Here is a 26,559-nt window from a genome sequence, read left to right on the forward strand (position 1 = left end):
GCTGCAGGCAGGGGGCACTGGACAGCCGTGGTACGCACCCGCTCTGCCCGGCCCGCGGCCCTAGGCCTTACTTTTGATTTCTTTCTTCTTCCACCATCATCATCCAGTCCTTCAGCAATTTCTGTCTTGTAGCTCTATCTTCAAAAACATTCCCAAATCTTATCACCTTCCCGCTGTCTTTATTACTAACACCCATTCATCTCTCATCTAGGCTTCCTGCAGTAATCTCCTAACTAGTTGCTTCAACTTGTATCTCAGCCAAAGACCCTACAGTACAAGGACCAGAGAAATCTTTGGAAAAGGTTAAGTGGTTTATGTCACAGTCCCAACCATCCCTCCCTCTCCAGGTGGCCTCCTGTTGCACTCAGAATGAAATCCCGCCTCCTGGCCATGACTGAGCTGTGTGTGACCTGCCCCGTGGTCTATTTCTTAGCCGTTTCTTCTTGACCATGCACCCAGCCTCATTGTTCTATTTTTGGCTCCTTGAACATGCCAAGTCCATTTTTGCTTTAGGTCTCTTTGTACTAATTATTCCTTCGGCCCAAAATGCTCTTCCAGTTTTTTTTGGCTGCACTGGGTCTTCGTTAGGGCATGTGGACTTAGTTGCCCCATGACATGTAGGATCTTAGGACCCCAACCAGGGATTGAATATGTGTCCCCCTGCATTGGAAGGCAAATTCTTAACCACTGGCCCACCAGGGAAGTCCCTGTTCTTCCTATCTTCATGTGCTTCACTTTTTCTTATTCTAATCTTATTTTAAATAGAGCCAGCCCAGAGAGGCCTTCTCTGACAACTCACTCTAAAATTGCTGTCTGGGGATTTCCTTTGTGGTCCAGTGGTTAAGACTGCGCTATCAATGTAGGGGGTACAATTTCGATATCTGGTCGGTGAATGAAGATCCCATATGCCACATGCTGCAGCCAAATAAAATAAAATTGCTGTCTGGATACACTCTGTCCTTTCCTTTTATTTTTGTTCTCTACTGACAGTTGCCACTATTTGATATTTTTCTTGTTTATTTATGTATATTCTCCTTTCCCCATTCATTCCTTGCTTTCTTTTCTGTTCAGCTAGGATGTATACTCTGTGAAGGGTGTGGGGAACTTTGTCTGCCTGTTTATCACTGTATCCTGGGCTCCTGGGTCAGTGACTTGCACAGAGAATATGCTCACTAAAAATGTATGGAATGATGAATATGTTTTTCTTATCTATAGAATGCAGAGGGAGATACTTAGTCTCAGAGTTGTTGAGGACTTGCATTATCCAATCTAGATGATGTATCTAAAGTGAATGGTTCTGTGTCTAGCACCTTCTGCTTAATAAATAGAAATGATATTATTTTTAAAGTAGCTGGCTCACTATAGACATTCAGCAAAAATTACTTCTCTTTTCTTGCAGTCTGGGTCCTGTGTAATATTTTATATTGAAATCAGCCTCTACTCTGAACAAGGTAAAAAAAAAAAACTTCCCAATCAGCTTTTTTTTTTTTCCCCTAAAGAAAACATTTAAAACCTGCTGTTCAGTGATTAGTCAACATCAGTTAATTTAGAACCATTATTAATGTCACTTCTCCCTCCGCCTCCTCCAGTACACACAGAGACACTGCATTATAATGAGGTTTGGCTTTCCCCTGGGAAATTATCATTTTCTTTCTTCTCTTTGGTTATATGATCTTTGCCAATTAACTCTCCTCAGGATCAAAGTGTTTTGGGGTTTGGTTTCCTTATCTTGGTGTTTAGGTTCTCTGAAAACTATTCCTAGCTTTTGCATGTTCTGATCAATATTTCTTTTGCATTTATTTAATAACTATTTGCTCAGGATCTCCTGAGTGCCAGGCAGTGGGGATACAGACAGAAATTCATAGGCACCTCTGTCCTTAAGATCTAGTGGGGGAAGCAGGATCCCTGAACCAGTGAGGATAATGAAGTATCTATGAAGGGAGTCTCATGGCACAGGGTGGAAGTGTAAAGGAGAGAGGGGCTAATTCCCGCGGGGGTGGGTGGAGGGGTCCAGAGCTGTGTAATTGTTCACCAGCAACAAGGAGAGAATGGCTTCCTGTGAGTAGAGATGTGGAGAGATGAACCTGCCTCAGGGGCCACACTCTGGGAGCTTGGCATGGCTGTGTGATCATCGTGGTAGTGGAAACTCTAAGGTCATGAGAAATGAAGCCAAAGAAATGAGCAGGGACTGGGTTATGGGTGGCTCTGTGTGCCCTGCTAGGGAATTTGAACTTTCCAACAATGACTTAATAAGATTTATAAGTACCTCAAAGTTGGTTTTTTTTTTTTTTTGGTTACTTTTTATTTTGTATTGGGGTATAGCTAGTTAACAATGTTGTGATAGTTTCGGGCAGACAGTGAAGGGACTCAGACATACACATACACATATCCATTCCCCCCCAAATTCCCCTCCCATTGAGGCTGCCACACAGCATTAAGCAGAGTTGCATGTATAAGCACCTGAAATTTACTGGATGCCGGGCTCTCTTCTTCATGCTTTGTTGTATTAAATCTTTTCATCTGTAAAATAAACCCATGAAGTAGGCGCTGTTATCATCCCTATTTACAAATAAAGAAATATGGGCACCGAGGGAAAGGGAACTTGCCCACAGTCACCCAACACTTCAGGGCAGAGACAGGACTCAGACTCGGGCAGTTTGGCTCCTAGGTTTACCTCCTTCACCAGGGCCCTGTCCTTCCTCTTGCAGAGGGCTTGTGTGGGAGCCGGGATCTCTGAGGAGTTTGAAGTCTGGGAATGGCATGGTCAGATTAATTCTTTGGAAATATTAAATTAATATTGTAGTGGAGTAGTCGCATTGCATCTTGTCCACAGGTTCGTTTCCAAAAACTTTTTTTTTTTTTCATTTCCAAAAACTTCTAAGGCAAAGAATGCAATGTGACTTTTTACCTTAACGTAGGCGGTATCTGAATGAGGTTGGCTGTGTTCACAGTGGCATCTTATGTCTTCATAAGCAGCCCAGCCGCTTTCCCCCAGCTTTGTGACAGAGAACAGAGGCTTTGCTAGACACACATGGAAGAGATGAATAGTGTTTGTCTCGAGGGGCCCTGGTGTTTGAAAAGCCCCAAAGTGTCACACTCCTGCAGAAACCGAGCCTGTTTATGAGGAAAGCAGACTCAGCCTCGCCTCCCTGTCTGCAGGCAGCGGAGCCCAGGCGTTGCTTACGTAGCGATCCCTGTTTCTCTTCCTGGAGGGATCCTTGCTGGTGAGGTTGTCAGTTCGGTGTCAAGAAGGTTAAATATGCTGGCTCAAGCAACCAGTTGGATTGGATCGCTTCAAGCTTCTCCTGATTTGAAAACTTCGTCCATTGTTGTATCTATTATCTTTTCTTTTTTTAATTTTATTTTTAATTAAAAAATTTTTTATTTAGGCTGTGCTGGGTCTTTGTTGTGGCTCATGGGAGCTTCTGTAGTTAGTTGCAGTGTGAGGGGCTTCTCTCTAATAGCAGAGCACGGGCTCTCGAGCGCATGGGCTCAGTAGTTGTCGTTCACGGGCTTCATTGTCCAGCAGCATATGGGATCTTATTTCCCCGACCAGGGATCGAACCCATGTCCCTTCACTGGAAACAGGATTTTTAACCACTGGGCCACCAGGGAAGTCCCCCATTATCTTTTCCAAATCTGAGAAAATTCCTTCTAATTTACAACAATGTAAGCTTTAGTAGCACAGCACTCTCCACACTCCTGGCTTATGGCTATTGATACAGGCCCAAGAAGGCTGAGCACTGAAGAATTGATGCTTTTGAACCATGGTGCTGGAGAAGACTCTTCAGAGTCCCTTGGACAGCCAGGAGATCCAACCAGTCTATCCTAAAGGAAATCAGTCCTGGTTGTTCATTGGAAGGACTGATGTTGAAGCTCCAATATTTTGGCCACCTGATTTGAAGAGATGACTCACTGGAAAAGACCCTGATGCTGTGAAAGATTGAGGGCTGGAGGAAAAGGGGGAGGAGACAGGATGAGATGGTTGGGTGGCATCACCGACTCGATGGATGTGAGTCTGAGTAAACTCTGGAAGACAGTGAAGGACAGGGGAGCCTGGCGTGCTACAGTCCATGAGATTTCAGAGTCAGACACAACTCAGCGACTGAACAACAACAACACAGGCCTAAAAGTCTTCCGCAGGTCTTAGGAACTTTGATCATTCCAGCTGTTCTGCCACCATGGTATGAAATTGCTGTTTTGTTTATAGTCAGACATTGTATGAAGTCAGTTCTCCTGACAGCACTTGAAGAAACCCATTGGTATATGTTCCTACAGGTCTTTGTTATGTTCTCTGAGTTTAAAAATTGAAATGATTTTTTTAACTACTTTGAAGGAAATCTTGTCATGATTACAGTGATCAAAACCAAACTAAATCATGTAGTGCTTAAGAAAAAGAGAGGGAAGAACACATCAAAATGTTGGCAGTGTTTGTGTTGCTTTTGGTAATTCCTTTTTATGTGTCTTCTACGTTTTTAAAAAATGTGTCTATGGTATATGCAAAATGTTAAAACTTGTTTAAAAGGTGGGGAGGATGAAACTTAAAAAACAAAAAGCTCCCTGTGATCTCATAAACTAAACGCAATATATGTTCTTGCTTTGGAAATGCCCTTGTTCACATCCATGCTTATTTTTTATAGCTACAGTCCTGATAAATGCAGCTTTGTGTATTCTTTTAGTTTTGTAGCCTATGTTCAACATTATTTCATATTTCTACATAGTTTTCATAACTGGCATTTCTAATAGCTGCCCTGCATTCCATGGTGTTGATGTTCCATACAACACTGCCCAAGCTGGACAACTGGATTGTTTCCAGTTCTTTTAGGTAAGATGTAATGAGCATTTCTGTTCATATTGCATTTTGAGTTTGTTTCTTAAAGTGAATTTCCAGAAGTGAGTTCCCAGCATGGAAAGTATGAATGCAGTTCTGGCTTTTGGTTTGTACCCATAGGAAGATTCTGCTTTCAGGAGAGCTAATTAAATGTGAATGGGCACTGGCTGATTATGTGTCTAGCTGTTCCATGTCTCCCTTACCAGTATTGAGTCCCTATATTTTAATAAAGCGTATAATTTCTAAATAAGTCATGTTTATTGAAGAAAGTTTAGAAAAGATATAAATAGATCAAGAAGAAAATAATCTATAATCCCACCACTTAGAGGAAGCATTTTTAAAATGTATTTTCTTCCACGTATATGTTTCATAATGTTACATCATGTAACATTGGTTACATGGTTCAATGGTTCAATGTAACCGTTTCTCCACTGTTGGAAGAGGCTTTACCTGCCCCGTTTTCGTTTTCTGGGACTATTCTAAGTAATACTGGAACTAACTTTCTTTGTGCACTACTGTGAATAAATCTGTGTGTACATCTTGGAATCATTCCTTAGGGAAAACTCCCAGAAGCAAAATTCCTAGATCAAAGAGCGTGGATGTTGTTAAGGCTTTTGATAAATATTGAAGGCGTGCTAGTGAGGACAGTCGTTCCTTGTTACACTTAACCTGGTTAGACATCGCTGGCTGGGTGAGAGGTGACAAGGGCTGGATCCAGGCTGGTGCAGCAGAGACAAAGGTACAGTGGAGGCGGGTATTCGGGCTACATTTCTTGCTTTCTTCTTTCTTTTTCCATTTTATTTATTTTTGGCTGCACTGCATTGCGTTTGTGCGGGCTTTCTCTAGTTGTGGCGAGCAGGAGGCTACTCTTTGGCTGTGGTGTTTGGGCTTCTTGTGGCATGGCGTCTCTCGGGGAGCACAGGATCGGGGCACACGGACTTCAGTTGCAGCCTGTGAACTCAGTAGTTGTGGCACAGGCCCGGCTTGCTCTGAGGCGTGTGGGATCCTCCCAGACTGGGAACCCATGTCCCCTGCATTAGCAGGTAGATTCTTACCTACTGCACCACCAGGGAAGCCCCAGGCTACCTTTCTGACAGCACGTCAGCAAGCCTTGGAGACAAATGGCTTGTGGCCTTAGGGGTGTGTGTGTGTGTGTGTGTGTGTGTGTGTGTGTGTGTGTGTGGTGTTCGGGGTAGACTGGAGGAGAATTTTTACCCCATATTGCATGTAGGAATTTGCAAGGATACAGATAAGGGTCTTCCCTGGTGGCGCAGATGGTAAAGAATTTGCCTGCATTGCAGGAAACCTAGGTTCCATCTCTGGGTCGGGAAGATCCCCTGGAGAAGGAATGGCAACCCACTGCAGTATTCTTGCCTGGAGAATTCCATGAAGGAGCCTGCCGGGCTACAGCCTGTGGGATCGCAAAGAGTCAGACTCATCTGAGCAACACACATACAGATAAGATAATTTTTAGGACAGCAAGCCTGAGGCCTTCTATAGATGTAAAAGGTTACTGATAGTAACAGTCACCAAGAAATCTCACCCCACAAGCCTGTTTCAGGGGTGAAATAGGCTGATGTGTATAAAGCATCTACGCTCTAGACAAATAGGCATTCTTCTGTGTTGACAGGGGACCTGGCAAGGTCTTGGGAGATAAAACTTGGGAGAATTGCTACATTTTATCCTCCTCCATTTGAGTCACAGAGCATGTGGACATTTGCTTCCCTTTTTCCTTTTCTTCTGCTTCCAGTGAGGAGGGAATTTGTTTAACAGCTGAGGGTAGGGTCCAGCCTGGGGTGACAGGGAAGGAGATACCCCCATCCCTGGTCTGCCTTGGGGGGAAGCACTTGGGGCTGAAGCTCTGACCTCTGGTCGCCTGGCCCAGCCGCACTGAATCTCAGCCTGGGGGAGGAGCCTAAGGATGCTGATAACAGGCCCTTCCGGCCCAGCCAAACAGGCGCAGGAAAGCTTCTGCGGAGGAAAGATTAGACACACTCCCTGATTTACAGAATGTGGAGAACAGACCTTCCCCGCCTCCCCAGAGCTCTTGGCGGGTGGTATTGTTTATTGTTGGAGGAGGACAACAGAGGGAGCTTGGCAGGCTTGTGCAGAAGCCGGAAACAGCAAGTTGGGTCTGGGAAGGCGTTTTCTTAGATCAGTGCAACAAATATGTTTTGCAGACAGAAGCTCCCCATCTTGGAAAGGGATTAATGAGTGGAAGGGTATCTTCCTTCTCCCCGGGAGACAAGGGGCCTGTATCACCCATTGTATGCGTGATTCTGGCAAGCACCTGTTCTCAGGTGCTGTGGTGCAAACCAAATTAGCTCTGCCTGCCGGGGGAGTGCGCAGAACCGGGGCCCAGGTGGGTGGGGGGCGGCCCTCCCCCTCGTCCCCCTCGTCCCCCTTCTTTGTGGGAAGACACATCTGGGCCCAGGGCAGTGACGCCTTCTCACCGCGGAAAGTCAAAGAGCGTTGTCTACTTAAGCAGGATCGTTCTGATGTGGCCTTTGGTGAACTGTTCTCGTGAAATGCCGTTCCTTGGGTTACTTTTCACTTTGCTTATTCCTCTGGATTCCCAAATCCATTTTGTATTTCGAGGAAAATATGGGAGATAATGTGTATGAAGAATAAAATATCTTACTGTCTTGCCTTTGAAAATAATACTGTGAAGATCTCAGGCCTACTTTTGTTTTTTTATCTTTATTTTTCATGTGTCTCAAAAAATATTCTTGGGACTCCCCTGGTGGTCCAGTGACTGAGACTCTGTGCTTCCAAAGCAGGTAGCCCAGGTTTGATCCCTGGTCAGGGAACTAAATCCCATGTGCTGCAACTAAACATCCTGCATGCTGCAAAGAAGTCCTGGAGCAGCCCCCCTGTCTCCCCAAAAGAAATCTCAGAGGCTGCTTTTTTTTTTTTTCTTTTTCCTCCCTTTTATTGGAGTCATAGTACCCCTCCCAAGTTGGAAACGCAAGCAAACCCAGGGCTGCTTTTGACCTCCCTCCCATCCACGGGTCCCTGGCAGCCTCCCTGGTGGTTAGGCCCCAGCCTTGCCCAGTAGGATTTATATTTGCGGACTTTATTTGTCCTGGCAGCAGCTCTGACTTAGAGTAAGGGGACCCAGGTGTCTCTTCTGACTGTCGCTTGCAGGCTGTGCAGCTTGAGGCAAGTCACTCTTCGTCCTTTCAAAGCCCATTTCTGTAACATGGGGAGAAGAAGACAGGTTCCCCCTGCCTCCTCAGGAAGGTTCTGTGTCAGAGCCCAGTGACAGCAGTTTTCTGAGCGGCAGTACATGAGCCTCGTGGGCCAGAGTTTTGTTTTTATTAGGGACACAAGTAGCCTATCGTTCTCCCCGTTGGATTTGGCCGTCACACACATGATGGATACTTGGTTTTAAAGGAATTTGGCGTGAAAGAATGAGCCCACCATGTAGAAAGACGTGGTTTAATATACACCACAAGCTGGAAAAGGCAACTCCAGAAGCTGGGTGGGACATTCCTTAGAGGGTCTCACAGTAAGGGGTGCAGCGGGGCAAAGAGAAAACAGAAAGAGACAGACAGAGCACCTCCAATAGATATTTTTAAAAGGGCCCCTTTCACTGTGTTAGGATAGCTACCTTGTCTTTTAAGCACTATTGTAAGACTGAATGCAAGGGCAGAGGATAATTTTTTTTTTAAATATTTCTTTGGCTGCACTGGGTCTTAGTTACAGCATATGGGATCTAGTTCCCTGACTGGGAATCAAACCTGGGCCCCCTGCCTTGGGAGTGTGGAGTCTTAGCTACTGGACCATCAGGGAAGTGCCTATAATTTATTAAGAGTTGGAGGTTATCTTCTTTCCCAAAAAGAGCTAGATACTATAGTCTCTCCAAAAGCAGACACTGTACTAGTTTTCTTTTGTAGTTTTTCTGGAGATGTTTTATGCAGATGTGCTGGGCTGTGCTAAGTCGCTTCAGTCGAGTCCGACTCTTTGCGACCCTGTGGACTGTAGCCCGCCAGGCTCCTCTGTACCTGGGATTCTCCAGGCAAGAATGCTGGAGTGGGTTGCCATGCCCTCCTGCAGGGGGTCTTCAGGGATTGAACCCATGGTCTCTTGCGTCTCCTACATTACAGGCAGGCTCTTTACCACTAGTGCTACCTGGGAACACATGTGGATGCAGTTAGTTAATCATGTGCCCTCTTTTCATACTTACGGGCTTCCGCAGTGGCTTAGTGGTAAAGAATCTGCCTGCATGGCCGGAGACTCTGGAGAGACGGGTTTGATCCCTGAGTCAGGAAGATCCCCTGGGGGAGGAAATGGCGACTCACTCCAGTATCCTTGCCGGGAAAATCCCATGGACAGAGGAGCCTGGCGTGCTATAGTCCATGGGGTTGCAAAGAATCAGACACGACTGAGCAAGTGAGCACAGCAGCAGCTTTTCACACTATGCACACTCTTCTCCACCTTGCTTCTTTCACTTAATGTATTTTGCAGACTGCGTGGAATATTGATATATAGTTTTCACAGTCTGTACAACTATTTTGCTGCTGATGGAGTTAGGCTGATTTCATATTTGCTATTATAAACAGTGCTGTAATATATCCCACTCCATGTGTCTTTGCACCTATGTATCAGTATCAGTGCAGGATAAATTCCTCAAAGTAGAATTGTTGACTCAGAGGGAGTATAATAGTCTTTTTAGTTTTCGGTCAGTATAGCCTTCCCTAGAAATTGCATTGGTTTGCCTCCCACCAGCAGGATACAGGTGCCCCATTTCTCTATACTCTGTCCAATACAGAGTGAACGTTGCCAATGTGATATGAAAAATGGCCTCTGATTACAAATTCATTGTAGTTTCCATCATAAATTATAATTTATAAATTCATCATAGTTTGAATTTACTCATGAGCGAGGCTGATTTTTTTTTTTAATGTAAGTACCATTTAAATTTCATATGATAAACTGTCTCCTCATGTCTTTTACCCTTTTTTTCTATTGGGTTATTCATCTTTTCTTATTGATTTATAGGGAATTAGCCCTTAGTTACATGCATTTCAGATATTTTAGTTCATCTTTATGATGCAGAATTTTTAAGAATTAGTCAAATGGGTCAATATCTTTATTTAATGGCTTTGAGTTTGTGCAATTCTTAGAAAGCCTTCCTCACTTTCAGATTTCTGTATTTATGTATATCATGCTTTCTTCTAGCACTTGCATGTTTTCATTTTTAAAAATCCAAATTTCTAATCCATCTGGAATTTATTTCAGTAAGAGGAGTGAGACAGGATTCCAGCTTAATTTTTTTCACAGAAAAACATGGGTTTTGAATCTTGGCACTTTAGCTCATTAGCTGTGTAATTTTAAACAAATAAGTTAACCTCTCTGAACCTCAATTGTTTTATCTGTGGAATAGGAATAATAATGCCTACTTAGTGAGGCTGTTGAAAAGGTTAAATAAGATTATGTATGGAAACAGAATAGTTCGTGGCATATAATTAAGTGTTCAAATCATGGTCCAAATACCCAGGAACCTGGGAAAACAGAGGGTGTTCCCACAAGGGGAGAAGTTTGAGGTGCGTGGGATACAGAGGTCACCTTGCAACTCACCAGCGTGTGACTTAGGGTGAATCACTTAAACCCTTGGTTTCCTCACCTGCATAATGAATGATAAGAACCAGTTCTTGTGGAGAGGTCCAGATTAGATCATGTCTGTGAAAGCATTTGGTCAACTGTAAAGGGCCATGACAAAAATGCCGGAGATTACGGCCTGATGAATGAGAAGCAGCCATGGCACAGGTGGGTGTTTGCCATCCCTGGCCGGGGAGAATAATTAACTTGCAATAACCTGAAATTAGCAGCTGATGTAAAGCAAGTGAGCTTGCAGTGCTTGATTATAGTAATGTTTAGTAATTGCCTTCTAGTAATTAAGCAATAATGAGCTTCCTGAGACAGAAGCTTGTTAGAGCAAAAGACAGATCAAGCCCTTCCAGTTCGACGTACGCTTCTTGAACGCCGCCAGGGGAGTATGCAGACATGAGTACCCTGTTGAAGCGTGGTCCTTGTCTTTAAGAGCAGACGGGAGGAGCCGTTGACATGTAGGGCACGTGCAGACAGAGCACGTGTGGAGATAAACTTGGAGGAAAGTCCGCAGCGCCCCGTGATTGTCCGGGAGGGGGAGAGCCACTTTCTCAGCCCTGTGTGTCTGTCTGCACGCAGCCCCTGCAGCCCGGCCCAGACCGGAGAGCCCCAGCTCAGTAATGCTTTCTTCAGATGTCACTGGTTGCCCTTTTCTAGTCCTCATTTGGTTGTTTTGGATTCATCAGTCTCCTATCTTGTTTCTTGGACCCTACCCATCTTCGCCCACTGCTGGGGCTGTGTTCAGGGTCTCTCTGTTTCTACTAGACCTGATGAGTCCAATTTTTCCCAGGGTAGGAATTGCTAGCTAAAGTGTAGGATGCCCGGTTAAACGGAGAAGGCAATGGCAGCCCACTCCAGTACTCTTGCCTGGAAAATCCCATGGATGGAGGAGCCTGGTGGGCTGCAGTCCATGGGGTCGCTAAGAGTCAGACATGACTGAGCGACTTCATTTTCACTTTTCACTTTCACTCATTGGAGAAGGAAATGGCAACCCACTCCAGTGTTCTTGCCTGGAGAATCCCAGGGATGGGGGAGCCTGGTGGGCTGCCGTCCATGGGGTTGCACAGAGTCGGACACGACTGAAGCTTGGCAGCAGCAGCCTGGTTAAATTTGAATTTCAGATAAACAACTAATAACTTTATAGTAGCAATATAAGTATGTTCTATGCAATATCGGGGTTATACTTATCTACTAAAAATTATTCATATGTCCTATGTAATATTTGGAGCAAACATACTGCAGTTTATTTGTTGCTATCTGAAATTGAAATTTAACTGAGTCTGTACCTCCTTCCTTCTTCCCTCCCATCCTTCCCTCCTCCCTCCCTCCATCCCTCCTTCTAAAACCCTATCTCAATAGCCCTGATTTCAAATGCTATAAAATAGCATTTACCATACTCATGTTTCATGGAGTCCACGTGGCAAGGGATAGTAAAAGGTATTAATCTTAGAAGATTTTTCAGCTAAAATCATGTTTGGTAAATCCTGGATTAAACAGTTAACCAGTTTTCTTCATTGTAGAAAAGTTTTCAGAACCTTTTAAGTCTCCAGCCCTGGGTTATAGTATTTAGTGTTTCTCGAAGTTATGTCAGTGTCCCCCCTCCCCCCAACTTCCTGCGTTTTTGCTCATGGGAGCAAATGTTGAGTGAATGCTGATGGGCCTTCCGGGTGTCTGTTCTGTTTGCAGACCATGAGTTCTGATTTGGGGTTTTGGAAAAATAGCCCGCAGTGTGTAAGTCACTCAGTCGTATCTGACTCTTTGTAATCCTGTGGAGTGTAGGTAGCCCACCAGGCTCCTCCGTCCATGGGATTTTGCAGGCAAGAATACTGGAGTGGGTTGCCATTTCGTTCTCCAAGCCATCTGTAGAAAATAAAAAAGTTTGTATAATATTATGATTCTGTTTTTGTTTTAAAAATCTGTACATTAAAAAATAAACACATTGATATGAGAAGATATATATTAAAAAAGCTAAAAGATTGTAGAACAAATTATTAACTGTACTGTCCCCGGGGTGGGTGTGGGTAGGGAAAGAGATTTTCCCTAAAGACTTTCTTTCTTTCTTGTTTGACTGTATGCTCTGCAATCAGTATATATGACTCTTGACTGAGGGTTAGGGATTTAAAAAAGTTTGATTATTTATTTTTTTTTTAAAGTTTGATTATTATACTTTTGAAAACATTTGATTATTGTATATTTATTTACATACTGCTTTTCTGTTTATTTCCTGATTTGCAACTCAGGTTCTAATGTTGTTGTTTAGTCACTAAGTTGTGTCCGACTCTTTGCGACCCCATGGACTGTAGCCCTCCAAGCTCCTCTGTCATGGAATTCTCCAGGCAGAAATAGTGGAGGGGGTTGCCATTTCCTGCTCCAGAGAAATCTGCTGGGCCCAGGGATTGAACCCACATCTCCTGCTTGGCAGGCAGATTCTTTACCACTGAGCCGCCAGGGAAGCCTCATAAGTGCCCGCTTTATGGATGAGGAAACTTTACGCAGCTCTTTGGCTGACCCTCTCTCGCTTTCCTGGGACACTCATGCTGCCTTTTTGGGTTAACGAAGGGGCGGCACGTGCAGTGCTGGGGAGGGGCTCCCCGGGGAGGGGCCACGGCTCCTGGTCACCCACGCCCTCAGTTTATAGAGCAAGGTTGAGACCTTGAACAGGAGAAGGACCTGCATGAGACATACAGCTTTTGAAGAAGGACAAGTCCCCCAAATATCATTTTCTTTGGCGGGGGCTGGGGGACAGAAGGCAGGGCAGGGATCTGGCCCTGTGTTCACTGGAAGCCTTGACTTTTATTGGTTGTGCTGAGCCCAAAAGAGCAAGGGGAGAATGTTCTGATGTACAGCAGTGAATACAGTTTGTTTTGTTTTTTGAAAAGGTCACTTTGATAATTACTTTTATGTTGCCAAAATCACATTGCTTAGAATTTTTTTTTTCCTTTTAAGCTTTTCACAGTACATCTTGTTTCCTTATCTTTTTAAAAATATATATTTAAGCATGATCTATTTATTTATTTATTTTTGATTGTGCTGGTTCTTAATTGCTGCATGGGCTTTTTTCTAGTTGCAGAGAGTGGAGGCTACTCTCCGGTTGCAGTACGTGGGCTTCTCATTACAAGACCGTCTCTTGTTGTGGAGCATGGCCTCCAGGGCATGCCAGCTTCAGTAGTTGCAGCATATGGGCTCAGTAGTTGTGGGTCCCCGACTCTTGAGCACGGACTCAATAGTTGTGGCCCTCAGGTTTAGTTGCTCTGAGGCATGTGAGATCTTCCCCAACCAGGGATCGAACCCATGTCTACTGCACTGGCAGGGGAATTCTTTCGCATGGAGCCAGGGAAGCCCCTCCTTATCTTTTTTAAACTCATTTTTTCCTTTATCTGTTTTTCCTTTTTTGAATTTTATGTACATATCCGCTTACTTAGAGCTATTGCGGTATTTACGGTATATGAGGCTTGGCTTGTTTATCTGAGCAGTGTTCCTGTTTATATCCCCTGTGCCGACACTTGGTTACAGGACAGACTGAATGGTGCATGTGGTTTGCTGGCGAAAGTCTGGCTCCAGCTCTGAAAAGAGGCCTGGGCATGGAGGGTGGAGCTGTGCTTGTGTGACTGACGTCAGAGTGTGGCCCTTTCAGTGTGGTGTGATGCTCCCAGAGCAGGAAGCTTCCAGAATACTGCAGTTCAGAGAGGCCTGGGGGTCCCTTCAGCTTAGCCTCCAGTCCTCATGACAGTTATAGCAGTGCTGTCTCCCACCAGGCAGAGGGCAGTAGCATTCTGCTTCAGAAGGAGCTGAAATTCGGAGTTAGATGCATCTGGCTTTGAGTCCTGATCTTAAGACTAACTAGCTGCATGACTTTAGAATAACCACTCTGTGCCTCAGTTAGAAAAGGCAGAGGAACCAGAGATCAAATTGCTAACATCTGTTGAATCATAGAAAAAGCAAGAGAGTTCCAGAAAAACATCTGCTTCATTGACTCTGCTAAAGCCTTTGATGGTGTGTTTCACAGCAAACTGGAAAATCCTTAAAGAGATGGGAATACCAGACCACCTTACTTGCCTCCTGCGAAACCTGTATGCAGGTCAAGAAGCAACAGCTAGAACTGGACATGGAGCAACAGACTGGTTCCAAATTGAGAAAGGAGTATGTCAAGGCTGTATATTGTCACCCTGCTTATTTAACTTATATGAAGAGTGCATCTTGAGAAATGCTGAGCTGGGTGAAGCGCAAGCTAGAATCAAGATTGCTGGGAGAAATATCAATAACCTCAGATACACAGATGACACCACCCTTTTGGCAGAAAGTGAAGAGGAACTAAAGAGCCTCTTGAAAGAGGAGAGTGAAAAAGCTGGCTTAAAACTCAACATTCAAAAAATTAAGATCATGGCATCTGGTCCCATCACTTCATGGCAAATAGATGGGGAAACAATAAAAACAGTGACAGACTTTATTTTCTTGGGCTGCAAACTTACTGCAGATGGTGACTGCAGCCATGAAATTAAAAGACGCTTGCTCCTTGGAAGAAAAACTTTGACCAACCTAGACAACATATTAAAAAGCAGAGATACTACTTTGCCGACAAAGGTCCATCTAGTCAAAGCTATGGTTCTTCTAGTAGTCATGTATGGATGTGAGAATTGGACCATCAAGAAGGCTGAGCACTGAAAAATTGATGCTTTTGAACTGTGGTGCTGAAGAAGACTCTTGAGAGTCCCTTGGACTGCAAGGAGATCCAACCAGTCAATCCTAAAGGAAATAAACCCTGCACATTCACTGGAAGGACTGATGCTGAAGCTGAAGCTCCAGTACTTTGGCCACCTGATTCGAAGAGCTGACTCACTGAAAAGGACCCTGATGCTGGGAAAGATTGAAGACGGGAGGAGAAGGGGACAACAGAGGACGAGATGGTTGAATGGCATCACCAACTGAATGGACATGAGTTTGAGCAAACTCCAGGAGATGGTGAAGGACAGGGAAGCCTGGTGTGCTGCAGTCCATGGCATTGCAGAGAGTCGGACAAGACTGAGTGACTGAACAACAGAAAGTTAGGGATGGTCATAACAGTACCTACCTCATACGTTGTGGGACTTCCCAGGTGGCGCTAGTAGTAAAGAATGTGCCTGTAGTGGAGAACCAGGTTTGATCCCTGGGTTGGGAAGATCCCCAGGAGGAGGGCACAGCAACCCACTCCAGTATTCTTGCCTGGAGAATCCCATGGACAGAGGAGCCTGGCAGGCTACAGTCCATGGGATCGCACAGAGTGGAGTGACTTAGAACGCACATATGTTGTGAGAAGTAAATGAGCAAATACATGTAGAAGAATACCTGGCATGTAAGAAATATTGAAGAGAAGAAAATGGCAACCCATTGCAGTATTCTTGCCTGGGAAATCCCATGGACAGAGGAGCCTGGCAGGCTACGGTCCATGGGGTCACAAAGAGTCGGACATGACTGAACAACTAGACAGCAGGAGCCAGAAACGCTGAATTACAAGGGAAGCCACTGCAATGAGCAACCTGCGCACTGCAGCTGGAGGGTAGCCCCCGCTTGCCGCAACTTGAGAGAGCCTGCCTGCAGCAACAAGACCCAGCACCGCCAAAAACAAGGTTTCAGAAATTTTAACAAGAGAGACATCGAATAAGTGTCAGCTATTACTAACAATAATAGAACATACAATTCCTAGAATTGTGCTTGGCCAGTGGCATATCTTGCGACGTGTTTGCTCCAGACAAGGTGTGACTTTTGTTGTCAGTTTTGGGGACGGGGTGTAACTGACAACTTCTGAGTGGATTCCCCCTCCCGGGACGCTGTGTCACCACGCGGCAGTTGGAGACGCCTGGGCTGTTCCGTTACTTCCCAAACAGGAAGACTTCCTCAGAATGCAGTTTCCAAACAGTCTTGTGAGCTTTGTACCCAGCAGTATGTTTTCTATTAGGAACGAAACGGTAACCACAGCCAATCCCCAGGAGTTTACAGGCCAGCGTTCACCATGGGCAGTCTGCATGTTTAAAGGGACCAAACACTTTCCCTCGCAGAGGTTTATTTAAAAGAAAACAACTGCAACCATTCAATGGAGCACTGAAGTTGTTTCTTACAAAAAGAGGCGGGACCTTCGCTGTTAGTCTGTGGCCGGCTCCAGGTGGTCACTGCCTGCGGCTTGACTGTGAGCATGACTCTGGCCAAATAACTTCACCTTCTTCCCTGAAGGTGCATAATTTGGGCTCTGCTGACCTTCTCTTAGGAGCCCTGTGTCTCAGCCCTTTATTTTTGGACATTCCCGTCTCGATCTTCTGCTTTGTTTCTTTGACCTCTGTCCAAGATGGAGAAATCAATGTGTTGCAAATGATCTGAGCACAGAAAAAGCCCCTGACCCAAGGCCACATTCTCTTTTCATTGACCTAGGAAGTGTGAGTTGTGGTCTGTGTGTGAGTCACACAGCCACGCATCTTCCTGCTCTCCTTGCACCTAACCCTGAGATTTTTTTTTTTCGCTTTTAACAGCTTTATTGAGTTTTAACCCTTGTGTTTTTAACTGGAGTCTGATCTTGATTCTTATCTAAACTGCTCCAATGTGGTAGAAAGAATTTTGGATTTGAACCCCGAGGGGAAAAGAAAAGGAAAATCACATTTATTGAGTCTTGCCCTCGTCATTCAATTTGTCAGGTTTTTCTGAAGTTGCTAGTATGAGCCGGGCTTTGTGAAAGACACGCTAGGGTGGTGCTTCAGGCAATGTAGGTGCTGGACCGACCCAGGCTATCTGGGTTTGACTTTCAGCTCCATCAGCTCTTTAAGTGGGACTTTAATGACTTCTTAACCTGTGCGTCAGCATCCCCATCTGTCAAGTTAGGATGTTAATAGTGTCTACCTGATTCCTATCAGGTTGTGAGGATTAAATGAGTTAATAGTATAGAATGAGGTGATGGAGATGATGGTGGTAGTGGTGGAGACAATAGTGACAGCAATGATGATGATACGGAGGGGCTAGGATCAGGGCTCAACCAGACAGACGCTTCCCTGCTTTCATGCTGCTCACAGTCGTGTATGCACGTGCACGCGTGTGCTAAGGGATGCACTTGGAACGTGAGACAGATATCAATAAATAAGCCCAGTAAAACTTGGTGAGGGGAGGAGACAGGGGAGGCTCCTTTTGGTGGCATGTATGTCTTCTGGACTTGAAGTCTGGCTGTTGTCTTTATGTTTGGACTACCCTCACTTTGCTCACCTGTAAACCAGGTCACATAAAACACCCGCCTCATAGACTTGTAAAAAGAAACGGAAACAGACATAAAGTGCCAAGTATGGTGCCTGACATATGGTGAGTTGAGTGACCATTTGTGGACCCAGATTCTTGCCAGAGAGATGCTTTTCCTCCGCTGTCGCAGGGAACAGAGACCCGCATGTTGGCTTGGCTGTCGGTCGTCTTTCCGAGGATCGCTGGAATCCACATGGAAATCACCCTTGTGCACGTGGAACTCCCCTAGCCCCTTTGCAGTCGCTTCGCAGTGGCCTCCCCCTCCATCCCTGCAGCCCTCAGCGCTCAGCGCTCCGCGGCAGGTGGGCATCACCCAGGGCTGCCCCCCGCGCCCCCAGGCCCCCTGGCCCCCTGCGCTCATGGACTCGAACTCTCCTATACCGTTCCCTCCAGAGTCGGTCCGCCAGGTTTGTTCGGCCTTCACCTTGTGAAATAAGCTCTGCTCCTGGTTTCTTGAATGGTGACTAACTTTGTTATTGTTTTATAGCTTTTCTCATGTTGATCTCCAGGGCAGAGACTATTTCACCTCTGTATTTCCTATAGGATGACTGTTTTTAGTGTTTAGTCGCTCAGCCTTGTCTGACTCTTTTGCAACCCCACTGACTGTAGCCCGCCAGGCTCCTCTGTCCATGGGATTTTCCAGGCAGGAAGACTGGAGTGGGCTGCCATTCCCTTCTCCAGGGGATCTTCCTGACCCAGGGATCAGACTCGAGTCTCCTGCTTGGCAGGCAGATTCCCTACCTCTGAGCCACCAGGGAAGTCTAAGAGACTAGCACAGTGCTATAGTAGGTACTGAATTGTTTTTGCCAGGATGGGGTTTTATGGGTACCAAGGCTGTTTTACATGGTCTTCTTTTTTTCCTTTAAGTTTTCACAACAGTTCTCTGAAGGAGACAAAGTGGGTAGTCTTTTTAGCACAGTTGAGAAACTAAGGACTTTACTTCAGCCGTAGGCTCATTAGTTAGTTATTTAATTCTACAGAGTAGATATGACTAAGTGTAACTCTGTCCCATGGGCTAGCAAAATAGAGCTGAAAGACATCATCCGTTCCCTCAAAGATGAGGCAGACATTAGAACAAAGAATGGTATGAAGTTTTAGGACAGAGGAACGGTGAATGTGTTTATTTGGGGAAGATGAGCAGAAAACTCAGAGAGAAAGAGACGCTTCCATCAGTCCATAAAGGACTAACTTCCAAACAACATAGAAAGGTTAAGGCAGGGATTGTTTTTTAGATAAACTTGATTCCCTACAGTGGCAAATACTCAATAAACATTTGTAATATGAACACACACACACAGAGAGTGAGTGAGCAGGAGGGCTTCCCAGGCAGAGGAAATACTGGTACGTAGCCCAGGGGAATGGAAGGTCGGCACTTTGAGAGGTGCTGTAGCATCCACACGGCTGGCAGGAGGTGAATAGCAGCAGGATGGTGGTTGAGGGGAAGATGGCAGCATCTCCCCAGAGTAGGACCCCAGGTCCCCCAGGACTTGCGAGAGACTGAAAGCTTCCTCCCTTCATTCAGACTCCCAGTCTCTAGCCCTTCCTCCCAGAGGCACTCGAAACATCTACATAAACCACCTTTCAGCTTTGCATGGGCTCCGCTTTGCTCCGCTTCCTTGCACCCCCAGCTTGTCTGCGCAGAGGTTCATAATCTCCTTTTTTGCAGCTGAAAGAAAACAGCTGACCACAGGAGCGACCTGCGACCCGACTGCTTGGCAGAGTAAAGGTTACAGGGTGAAAGGGCGCCTGTGACTGAGGGGCCCAGGAAGGGATAAAGGCCGTCTGTGACCACACACCTGAGTTCCTCTCTCGGGGGCAGGGTCACGGGAGGGAGCGCTGCTTCTCCGATGAGTCAGCCCCGTGCTTCCCCGGGAGACGGGCTGGCGCGGCTTGAGCTCTGTGGGCAAGTCTGACCAGGCCCATCTCACTCCCTGTGTTTGCCTTGCAGCTGTGTAAATGAGTATGGAAGATTATGATTTCCTGTTTAAAATTGTTTTAATCGGCAATGCTGGTGTGGGGAAGACGTGCCTAGTCCGACGGTTCACTCAGGTAAGAACTCTGGGGTCTGGGTCGGCTTTCTCTGTGTGGCCTGCGGAGCCGCAGGTGGTGGGTTAGCCCCCGAGTCGTGTCTGACTCTTGAAACCCTGGGGACTGCAGCCCACCAGGCTCCTCTGTCCATGGGACTCTCCAGGCAAGAAAACTGGAGCGGGTTGCCATGCCCTTCTCCAGGGGATCTTCCCGACCCAGGGATCGAACTCGAGTCTCCTGCTTGGCAGGCGGATTCTTTGCTGCTGAGGCACCAGGGCCTGCAGGGTTAGGGGAGCCTAGTAGGATGGGTGAGCGGTACCCACCCCGGCCTCTTGGCTGCTAGTCCTTAACAGGCCCTTTCCAAGTGGACCAGCTCTATAGCCTAAACTAGAAGGTTTGCTCTTGACATTTAAAATTTTCCATCTTATATAAAATCTCAGCAGTGGTGAACACGACCACTCCTTCCTCTGTGAAATACCCTTTGCTCTTTTCTTTCCTTTTGTTTTGATTTTTTAAAATTGGAGTATAGTTGGTGAGCAATATTATATGTTACAGGTGTACAGTATAGTGATTCACCCTTTTTCAAAGGTTATACTCCATTTAGAGTTATAAAATATTGGCTGTATTCCCTGTGTTGTGTAAAAGATCCACACAGCTTATTTGTTTTATATGTAATAGTTTGTATAGGCTAGAGAGTTTAAACCCTCCCCAGGGAGCATGGCTCGGTGAGTTACCACCAGCCCTCCTAAGCCTCCCCTGGCTTCCTCTGGTGAAAGGGGTGAGTGGTTTTGCTGTCAGTCTTCAGTATCAAAAATACCTTTGTTGTTGTTTAATCACTAAGTCATGTCCAACTCTTTGCGACCCCATGGACCGTAGACCTCCAGGCTCTGTCCGTGGGATTTTCCAGGCAAGAATATTGGAGTTGGTTGCCATTTACTTCTCCAGGGAGTCTTCACAATCCAGGAGTCGAACCCATGTTTCCTGCCTGGCAGGCGGATTCTTTTACCACTGAGCTACCTGGGAAACCCATCAAAAATACCTTATTGGATTAAAAAGAAAACACCCAGGTTACTCGTTAATAATAATACAAATGAAAACCAATAATAATTAAGTGGAAACGAGTCTGGACATCAAGTTAAACTCACATGTTAACTTTTTAAAAACTCAAATTCAAATTAAACCACTCAAGCTCCCCGCTGATGCCCTGTCAGTTCCTCCCAGAAAACAGACTGAATCATTTTGGTTTAGAACCAAATATGCTGATTTTTCTAACCTACTCCATGAGCATGAAATGAGAACAATGAAGGAGCATTTGAACCAAATTAGATGTTCCCTCTGGGTTGAGTCTTTTGTTCTCAGTACCAGTGCCCTTTGGGGCGCTGCCCTTTTGAGAATTATTGCCAGAGATTATATACCTGATTTTACCCAGAAATGGGTGGGAAATCATTCTGAGATTGACCTTCTTTTGTGTTTTCCTGGAAAATGATGACTGGCATCCTTTTCAGGATTTATCATGCACGACGCATCTTGCATTGTCATCAAGTGCTAGTGGGGAAGTTGAGAATAGATAGCTCTTCTGTCTAAGGCAGAGGGCAGTTTGATGCTGGGGAGGGTACACTGGCTTGAGAAGACCTGGACCTTCATCCCAAGTCTGCCCGGCTCGCCTGGGAGCCCTGCCCAGCCTCCCTGCTTTCCTTTGATCCCCAAGACCCCTTCCAGCTCTGAGAGCCTGTGGTTCTATGGAAAACCAGAGAGGCAGATTGGATAACACAAACAGCTGGAGGGCACAGAGTAATCTTTGGAAATGTCGAGGTTTTTCCCAGGATAATGAACACAGAAGAGAACTTGTTAGTAAGCCAGGTATGCGTGTGGTGCTAAGCTGCTTCAGTTGTGTCCGACTCTTTGCAGCCCTATGGACTGTAGCCCACCAGGCTCCTCTGTTTCTGGGATTCTCCACCAAGAATACTGGAGTGGGTTGCCCTTCCCTTTTCCAGAGGATCTTCCCCACCCAGGGATCGAACCCGCATTTCCTGCTTCTCCTGTGTTGCAGGCAGATTCTTTACCACCAAGCCACTGGGAAAACCTCCTAAACCATGGTCTGGTAAAATAAAAAATGACAAGCTTACTGGCTTCTGGGTTCAGTCAGCCACCATGGCATAATATTTGAAACTCCAGCTGGTTTTACTTCCACCTAACATTAGTAATCTTTTCTGCTTTTAGCAAGTGGATGAGACTGCAGAGATGTAGAGAAGTTTGCAGCCTCTTTATTGAAAATTCCCTTGACCTTGTCTTGTTACTGAAAGTTCCCTTAGAAATTTTTCAGCCCACTCTTCTCATTTTATAGGTTAAAAAAACCCTGAGGTCTAGAGGAATGAAATGACTTATTAGCAATCTCGTATCATGTTAGTGGCAAGGCTGGGATGAGAAGCTAGATCTTCTAGCTCACAGCTTGATCATTTTTACCTTCTGCATGTTCTCTCCTCGGAGACCATAGGATTCTGGCCTTTCTTATTTAAAAGCCTAATTCTCATCATTAGGGGTAAAAATACCTCCCCACCCCTTTTTTGGTCATACCACTAGGCATGTGGGATCTTCATTTCCTTACCAGGGATCAAACCTGTGCCCCTGCAGTGGAAGCTTGGAGTCTAAACTACTGTACAACCAGGGAAGTCCAGAAATGTTTCCGTTTTTAAACAGTTATATTTATCAGACTCTTTGTGACCCTATGGACTATACAGTCCATGGAATTCTTCAGGCCAGAATACTGGAGTGGGTAGCCTTTCCCTTCTTCAGGGGATCTTCCCAACCCAGGGATCGAACCCAGGTCTCCCACATTACAGGCAGATTCTTTACCAGCTGAGCCACAAGGGAAGCCCAAGAATATTGGAGTGGGTAGCCTATCCCTTCTTCAGCGGATCTTTCCCAATCCAGGAATCAAACCAGGGTCTTCTTCATTGCAGGCGGATTCTTTACCAACTGAGCTGTGAAGGAAGCCCAACCAATAAGCCCACCACCCCTTAGTTTTTCTTTTCTGTTTACTTTACACCCCTCTTGGCTCCTAAACTCCACCCCTCCTAGAGTTCATATTTCATAGACAGGAATATGTTTGGTTTTGTTATTTAGTTGACAGTTAAAAATGGATTCAGCTGTTTTTGAGGCATGAGGAATTGGGGAATGAAATGATGAGGGAGACATTGGGAAGGGTTTGTTTTATTTTTTGGCATTTGTTCCACTGCAAAACAGCTGGAGCTATAAACTTGAAGCTTGGCAGCCTTGTGTTTGAGCCAAACCAAAATAGAAGAAAATTGATTCAATATTTGTAAGTGAAGTTATGAGTGTTTATATTTACATGGTTTGCAGACGTGCAGTGAAACATTTGCTGTCGGTTTGATGCTCAGTCTTTCAAGTTCAGACTTTAATTAAAGACCTCTCTTATTAGGGAATAGACTTAATTAATGATGCCCCCAATCTTAGCTCCCAGAGCTAATAAAGTCCATTTTATTTTAATTTCTGAAAATTTCTGGAGTGTGAATGTGAAGAGGGAAGAGAAACTAGGTGGAGGGTTTTTTCTTGATAGAATTCCTTCCCTCCAACTTCCTCTCTAAGCTTATGGGAAATATTATGTAACAGTAAATTACAGTATACATGTAGTTTTACTAAAATCATACCTTTTTAGTTCAGCTTCCAATCTGATGTAAAGCTTTGTTTTAAAGTACTTACATTAGCCCAGAGAGGGACTGCTTTGCTTGAGGTCACCCTGAGCTCCTTAGGCTGCTTGCTGCCTCTTGGTCTGGTGCTATTTCTACTATTCTGTCCCCCTGGATGAATTTATCTTTTTCAGTCACTGTCCCAGGGTCGTTGACCCTGATCTCATGTAGTTGTATCTATATGGAGGAAATAGTTATCCCTCTCAGGGGAGAGGGAAATTCAGAGCATCACTGTCTCCTTCATGTTTCTAGTGTTGATTTCTTATTTGTTTCTTCATCTTGGTGGCTCACACCCATGGCTGTTCATGCCCTAGGCTAACAGCCAGTTGTAGTCTTCCTGGATCTTATCTTTTAGAGCACCTACCCATTTTGCCCTCACCCTAACCATGCCAGTTTCATCCCTACGGCTCCATGTTCCTGAGTCTTATCCTTGTGTCTGATTTTTGTTTCATTCTTTGAAGTTAATTCCCCCGTCCTTTCCCAGTTCTCTTCCTCCCCCTCTGTCTGCTTCCTCCTTTCTTGGTCCCTCTTTCCCCTTCCTTCTTCTTTCAACATGTCTTTCTCCCCCATTCATCCTCCTTTCTCGTCCCTCAAATCATACACACAAAGATAAATTAAATAGGTTCCCATGGCGCTAACCAGAGTTCTCTCTTCAGTCTCTTAACTCCGCCAAAGGAAGGGGCTGGCAGTGGGGTGGGGGAGTATTTCATTTAATTGAAAGATTTGCTTATTGTTATTTTCTATTATTTCTGCTTTAGGGTCTTTTCCCCCCAGGACAAGGAGCCACAATTGGAGTTGATTTTATGATTAAGACAGTGGAGATTAATGGTGAAAAAGTAAAGGTAAGATGCTAAATGTCCAATAAGGGTTTCATTGTGCTATGTAAGAAGAAGCAGTTGTTTTCATAACATTTATTAAATCACCTAGTGGAAACCCACATTGAAAATGACATACTCAGCCATGACAGCTCATTTCCAGACAGAGTTCCTCTGTTCTCTTCATAGAGGCAGGAAGGGGTTGAGGGTAACATGTTTACAGATCAGAAGACGGCAAGATAAGAGCTAAGGCCAGTTTGTCCTGCTCTTGTCATGTCAGATGAGATGTGAAAACAAGGAAGAAATTTCTTTTGGGACTCTCTTGAGTTGGGCTCTTAAGACCTAGGTACTTCTTTCTTTCTTTTTCTCTGTCTCTGCCTCCCTCCCTCTCCCTCCCTCCTTTCTTTCCACTGCACACTTTGCAGGATCTTAGTTCCCCGACCACAGATCGAGTCTGGGCCCTCGGCAGTGAAAGCACGGAGTCCGAACCACTGGACTACCAGGGAATTCCCTACTTCTTTCTTAATCGCAGTCTCATTAAAGAGCCTGCTGATTTCTACATTCATCATTCTGTCGCATGAATCATTTATTAGAATTATTCTGTCTCCCACCCTACCACAACCCCTGATAAGTGAGAAATACTAAATGAGGGATCCGGGAAGGGTCCCACCCCTGCTTTGTGGCCTCTGGGCAGTTTGGTACCTGAAAGAGGTACAGTGGGTTCAGTAACGAGAAAAGGGAGGGAGTGTTTTTCAAATGCCTAATATATGTTGATCCCTCTGCGGCTTTCTTTTACGTTTAACTCAATCCTTATTGTAAACCCTGTGAGGTAAGTGCTAAATTATCTTCATTTTGTACTTTTTAGAGAGGTCCAGTGATTTATTTATCCATGATTACACAGTTAGCAAGGGAGGTAGGTGGGATATGAATTGGTTTTATATGAGCCAGTGAGCCCCATCGCCTCCCTGGGGTGAAGGCAGGCATAATGAGCCATTACCTTGGAGCAAGCAAAGAGGGAGACAGTGGAAAGAAATGTGCGGTAAGACTAAGTTACTTGGAAGGAGGGTAGAGGTACTATCTTTGGCGCTATGCCCGTCAGAGTGAGTGAGATTCCACAGTCAGACCTTTCAGAGCTGAGTGCCAACCTCATACCCAACCTCAGCATACCCCAGCCTCAGCATCCCAACCTCATACCCCAACCTCAGCACCCCAACCTCATACCCCAACTTCATACCCCATCCTCGGCACCTCAACCTCAGCACCCCAACCTCATACCCCAACTTCATACACCATCCTCGGCACCTCAACCTCAGCACCCCAACCTCATACCCCAACCTCAGCATCCCAACCTCATACCCCAACCTCATACCCCAACCTCAGCATCCCAACCTCATACCCCAGCCTCAGCATCCCAACCTCATACCCCAACCTCAGCACCCCAACCTCATACCCCAGCTTCATACCCCATCCTCGGCACCTCAACCTCAGCACCCCAACCTCAGCATCCCAACCTCATACCCCAGCCTCAGCATCCCAACCTCATACCCCAACCTCAGCATCCCAACCTCAGCACCCCAACTTCATACCCCATCCTCGGCACCTCAACCTTAGCACCCCAACCTCATACCCCAACCTCAGCATCCCAACCTCATACCCCAACCTCATACCCCACCTCAGCACCCCAGCCTCAGCACCCCAACCTCAGCATCCCAACCTCAGCACCCCAACCGCATACCCCAACCTCAGCATCCTAAATGCGAGTCTGTGCCCCTTGCATCCTTCTCCCATGGGTGCCTGCAGCCCTGCCTTCGGATGCCTCAGGAAGGACAGAGAAGCTCCAGGGTGCTGTGACAGCGTGCCGCAGGCACACAGCTGTGTTTAGGATGAGGCTCCTGAGTGGGGGACAGAAACTTTCCGTGGCTCTTCAGCCCAGACTCCTCAGAGGGTTCGTTACTGCAGACGTCTACGCCAGATACAATAGTGATGGAGAGCTAAGCCCTCTGGAAAACGTGTGGACTCCATGTGAGCGTCCACTGTAAAGTTCGGAAAACCAGTGCATTGAGGTGGAGAGAAGGAGCTAGGCTGTGGGGAGAGGAGGGAGCCGGGAGTGTGCACTCCAGAGGCAGTGGCGGGAAGAGCCATGTGTAGTTCTCTCTTGTTCCAGCAGAGGGAGCTGGCTGCCATCCCAGGGAGCTGGCTTAAGTTCACTAGGCATTTTATTTCCAGATACTTGGTTTTCTCATTTATATCCATATATATGTATGAGTTCATTCCTTTGATCAGAAAGGTTTGCACCTTCCATATGCCAGGTTCTGGG

The 26,559-nt window shown here is 45.7% G+C and overlaps 1 protein-coding gene across 5 annotated transcripts in view; it reads left to right on the forward strand.

Annotated features, from left to right (window-relative positions):
• Positions 1 to 26,559, forward strand: part of RAB30 (RAB30, member RAS oncogene family) — a 98,474-nt gene that overhangs the window by 53,650 nt on the left and 18,265 nt on the right. For 2 of the 5 annotated variants that reach the window (XM_070457216.1, XM_020882485.2), the window contains 2 exons: positions 19,641 to 19,741; positions 24,186 to 24,269. In XM_070457216.1, the coding sequence (XP_070313317.1) occupies positions 19,649 to 19,741; positions 24,186 to 24,269 (177 nt within the window). In that variant the 5' untranslated portion in view covers positions 19,641 to 19,648. Of the gene's footprint in view, positions 1 to 4,746; positions 4,826 to 19,329; positions 19,419 to 19,640; positions 19,742 to 24,185; positions 24,270 to 26,559 lie in introns of those variants that run through there. The other 3 variants (XM_020882488.2, XM_070457218.1, XM_070457217.1) reach the window with 3 other exon arrangements.

The sequence above is a fragment of the Odocoileus virginianus genome, chromosome 28 (genome assembly GCF_023699985.2).
Source record: "Odocoileus virginianus isolate 20LAN1187 ecotype Illinois chromosome 28, Ovbor_1.2, whole genome shotgun sequence".
Lineage (NCBI taxonomy): Eukaryota > Metazoa > Chordata > Mammalia > Artiodactyla > Cervidae > Odocoileus > Odocoileus virginianus.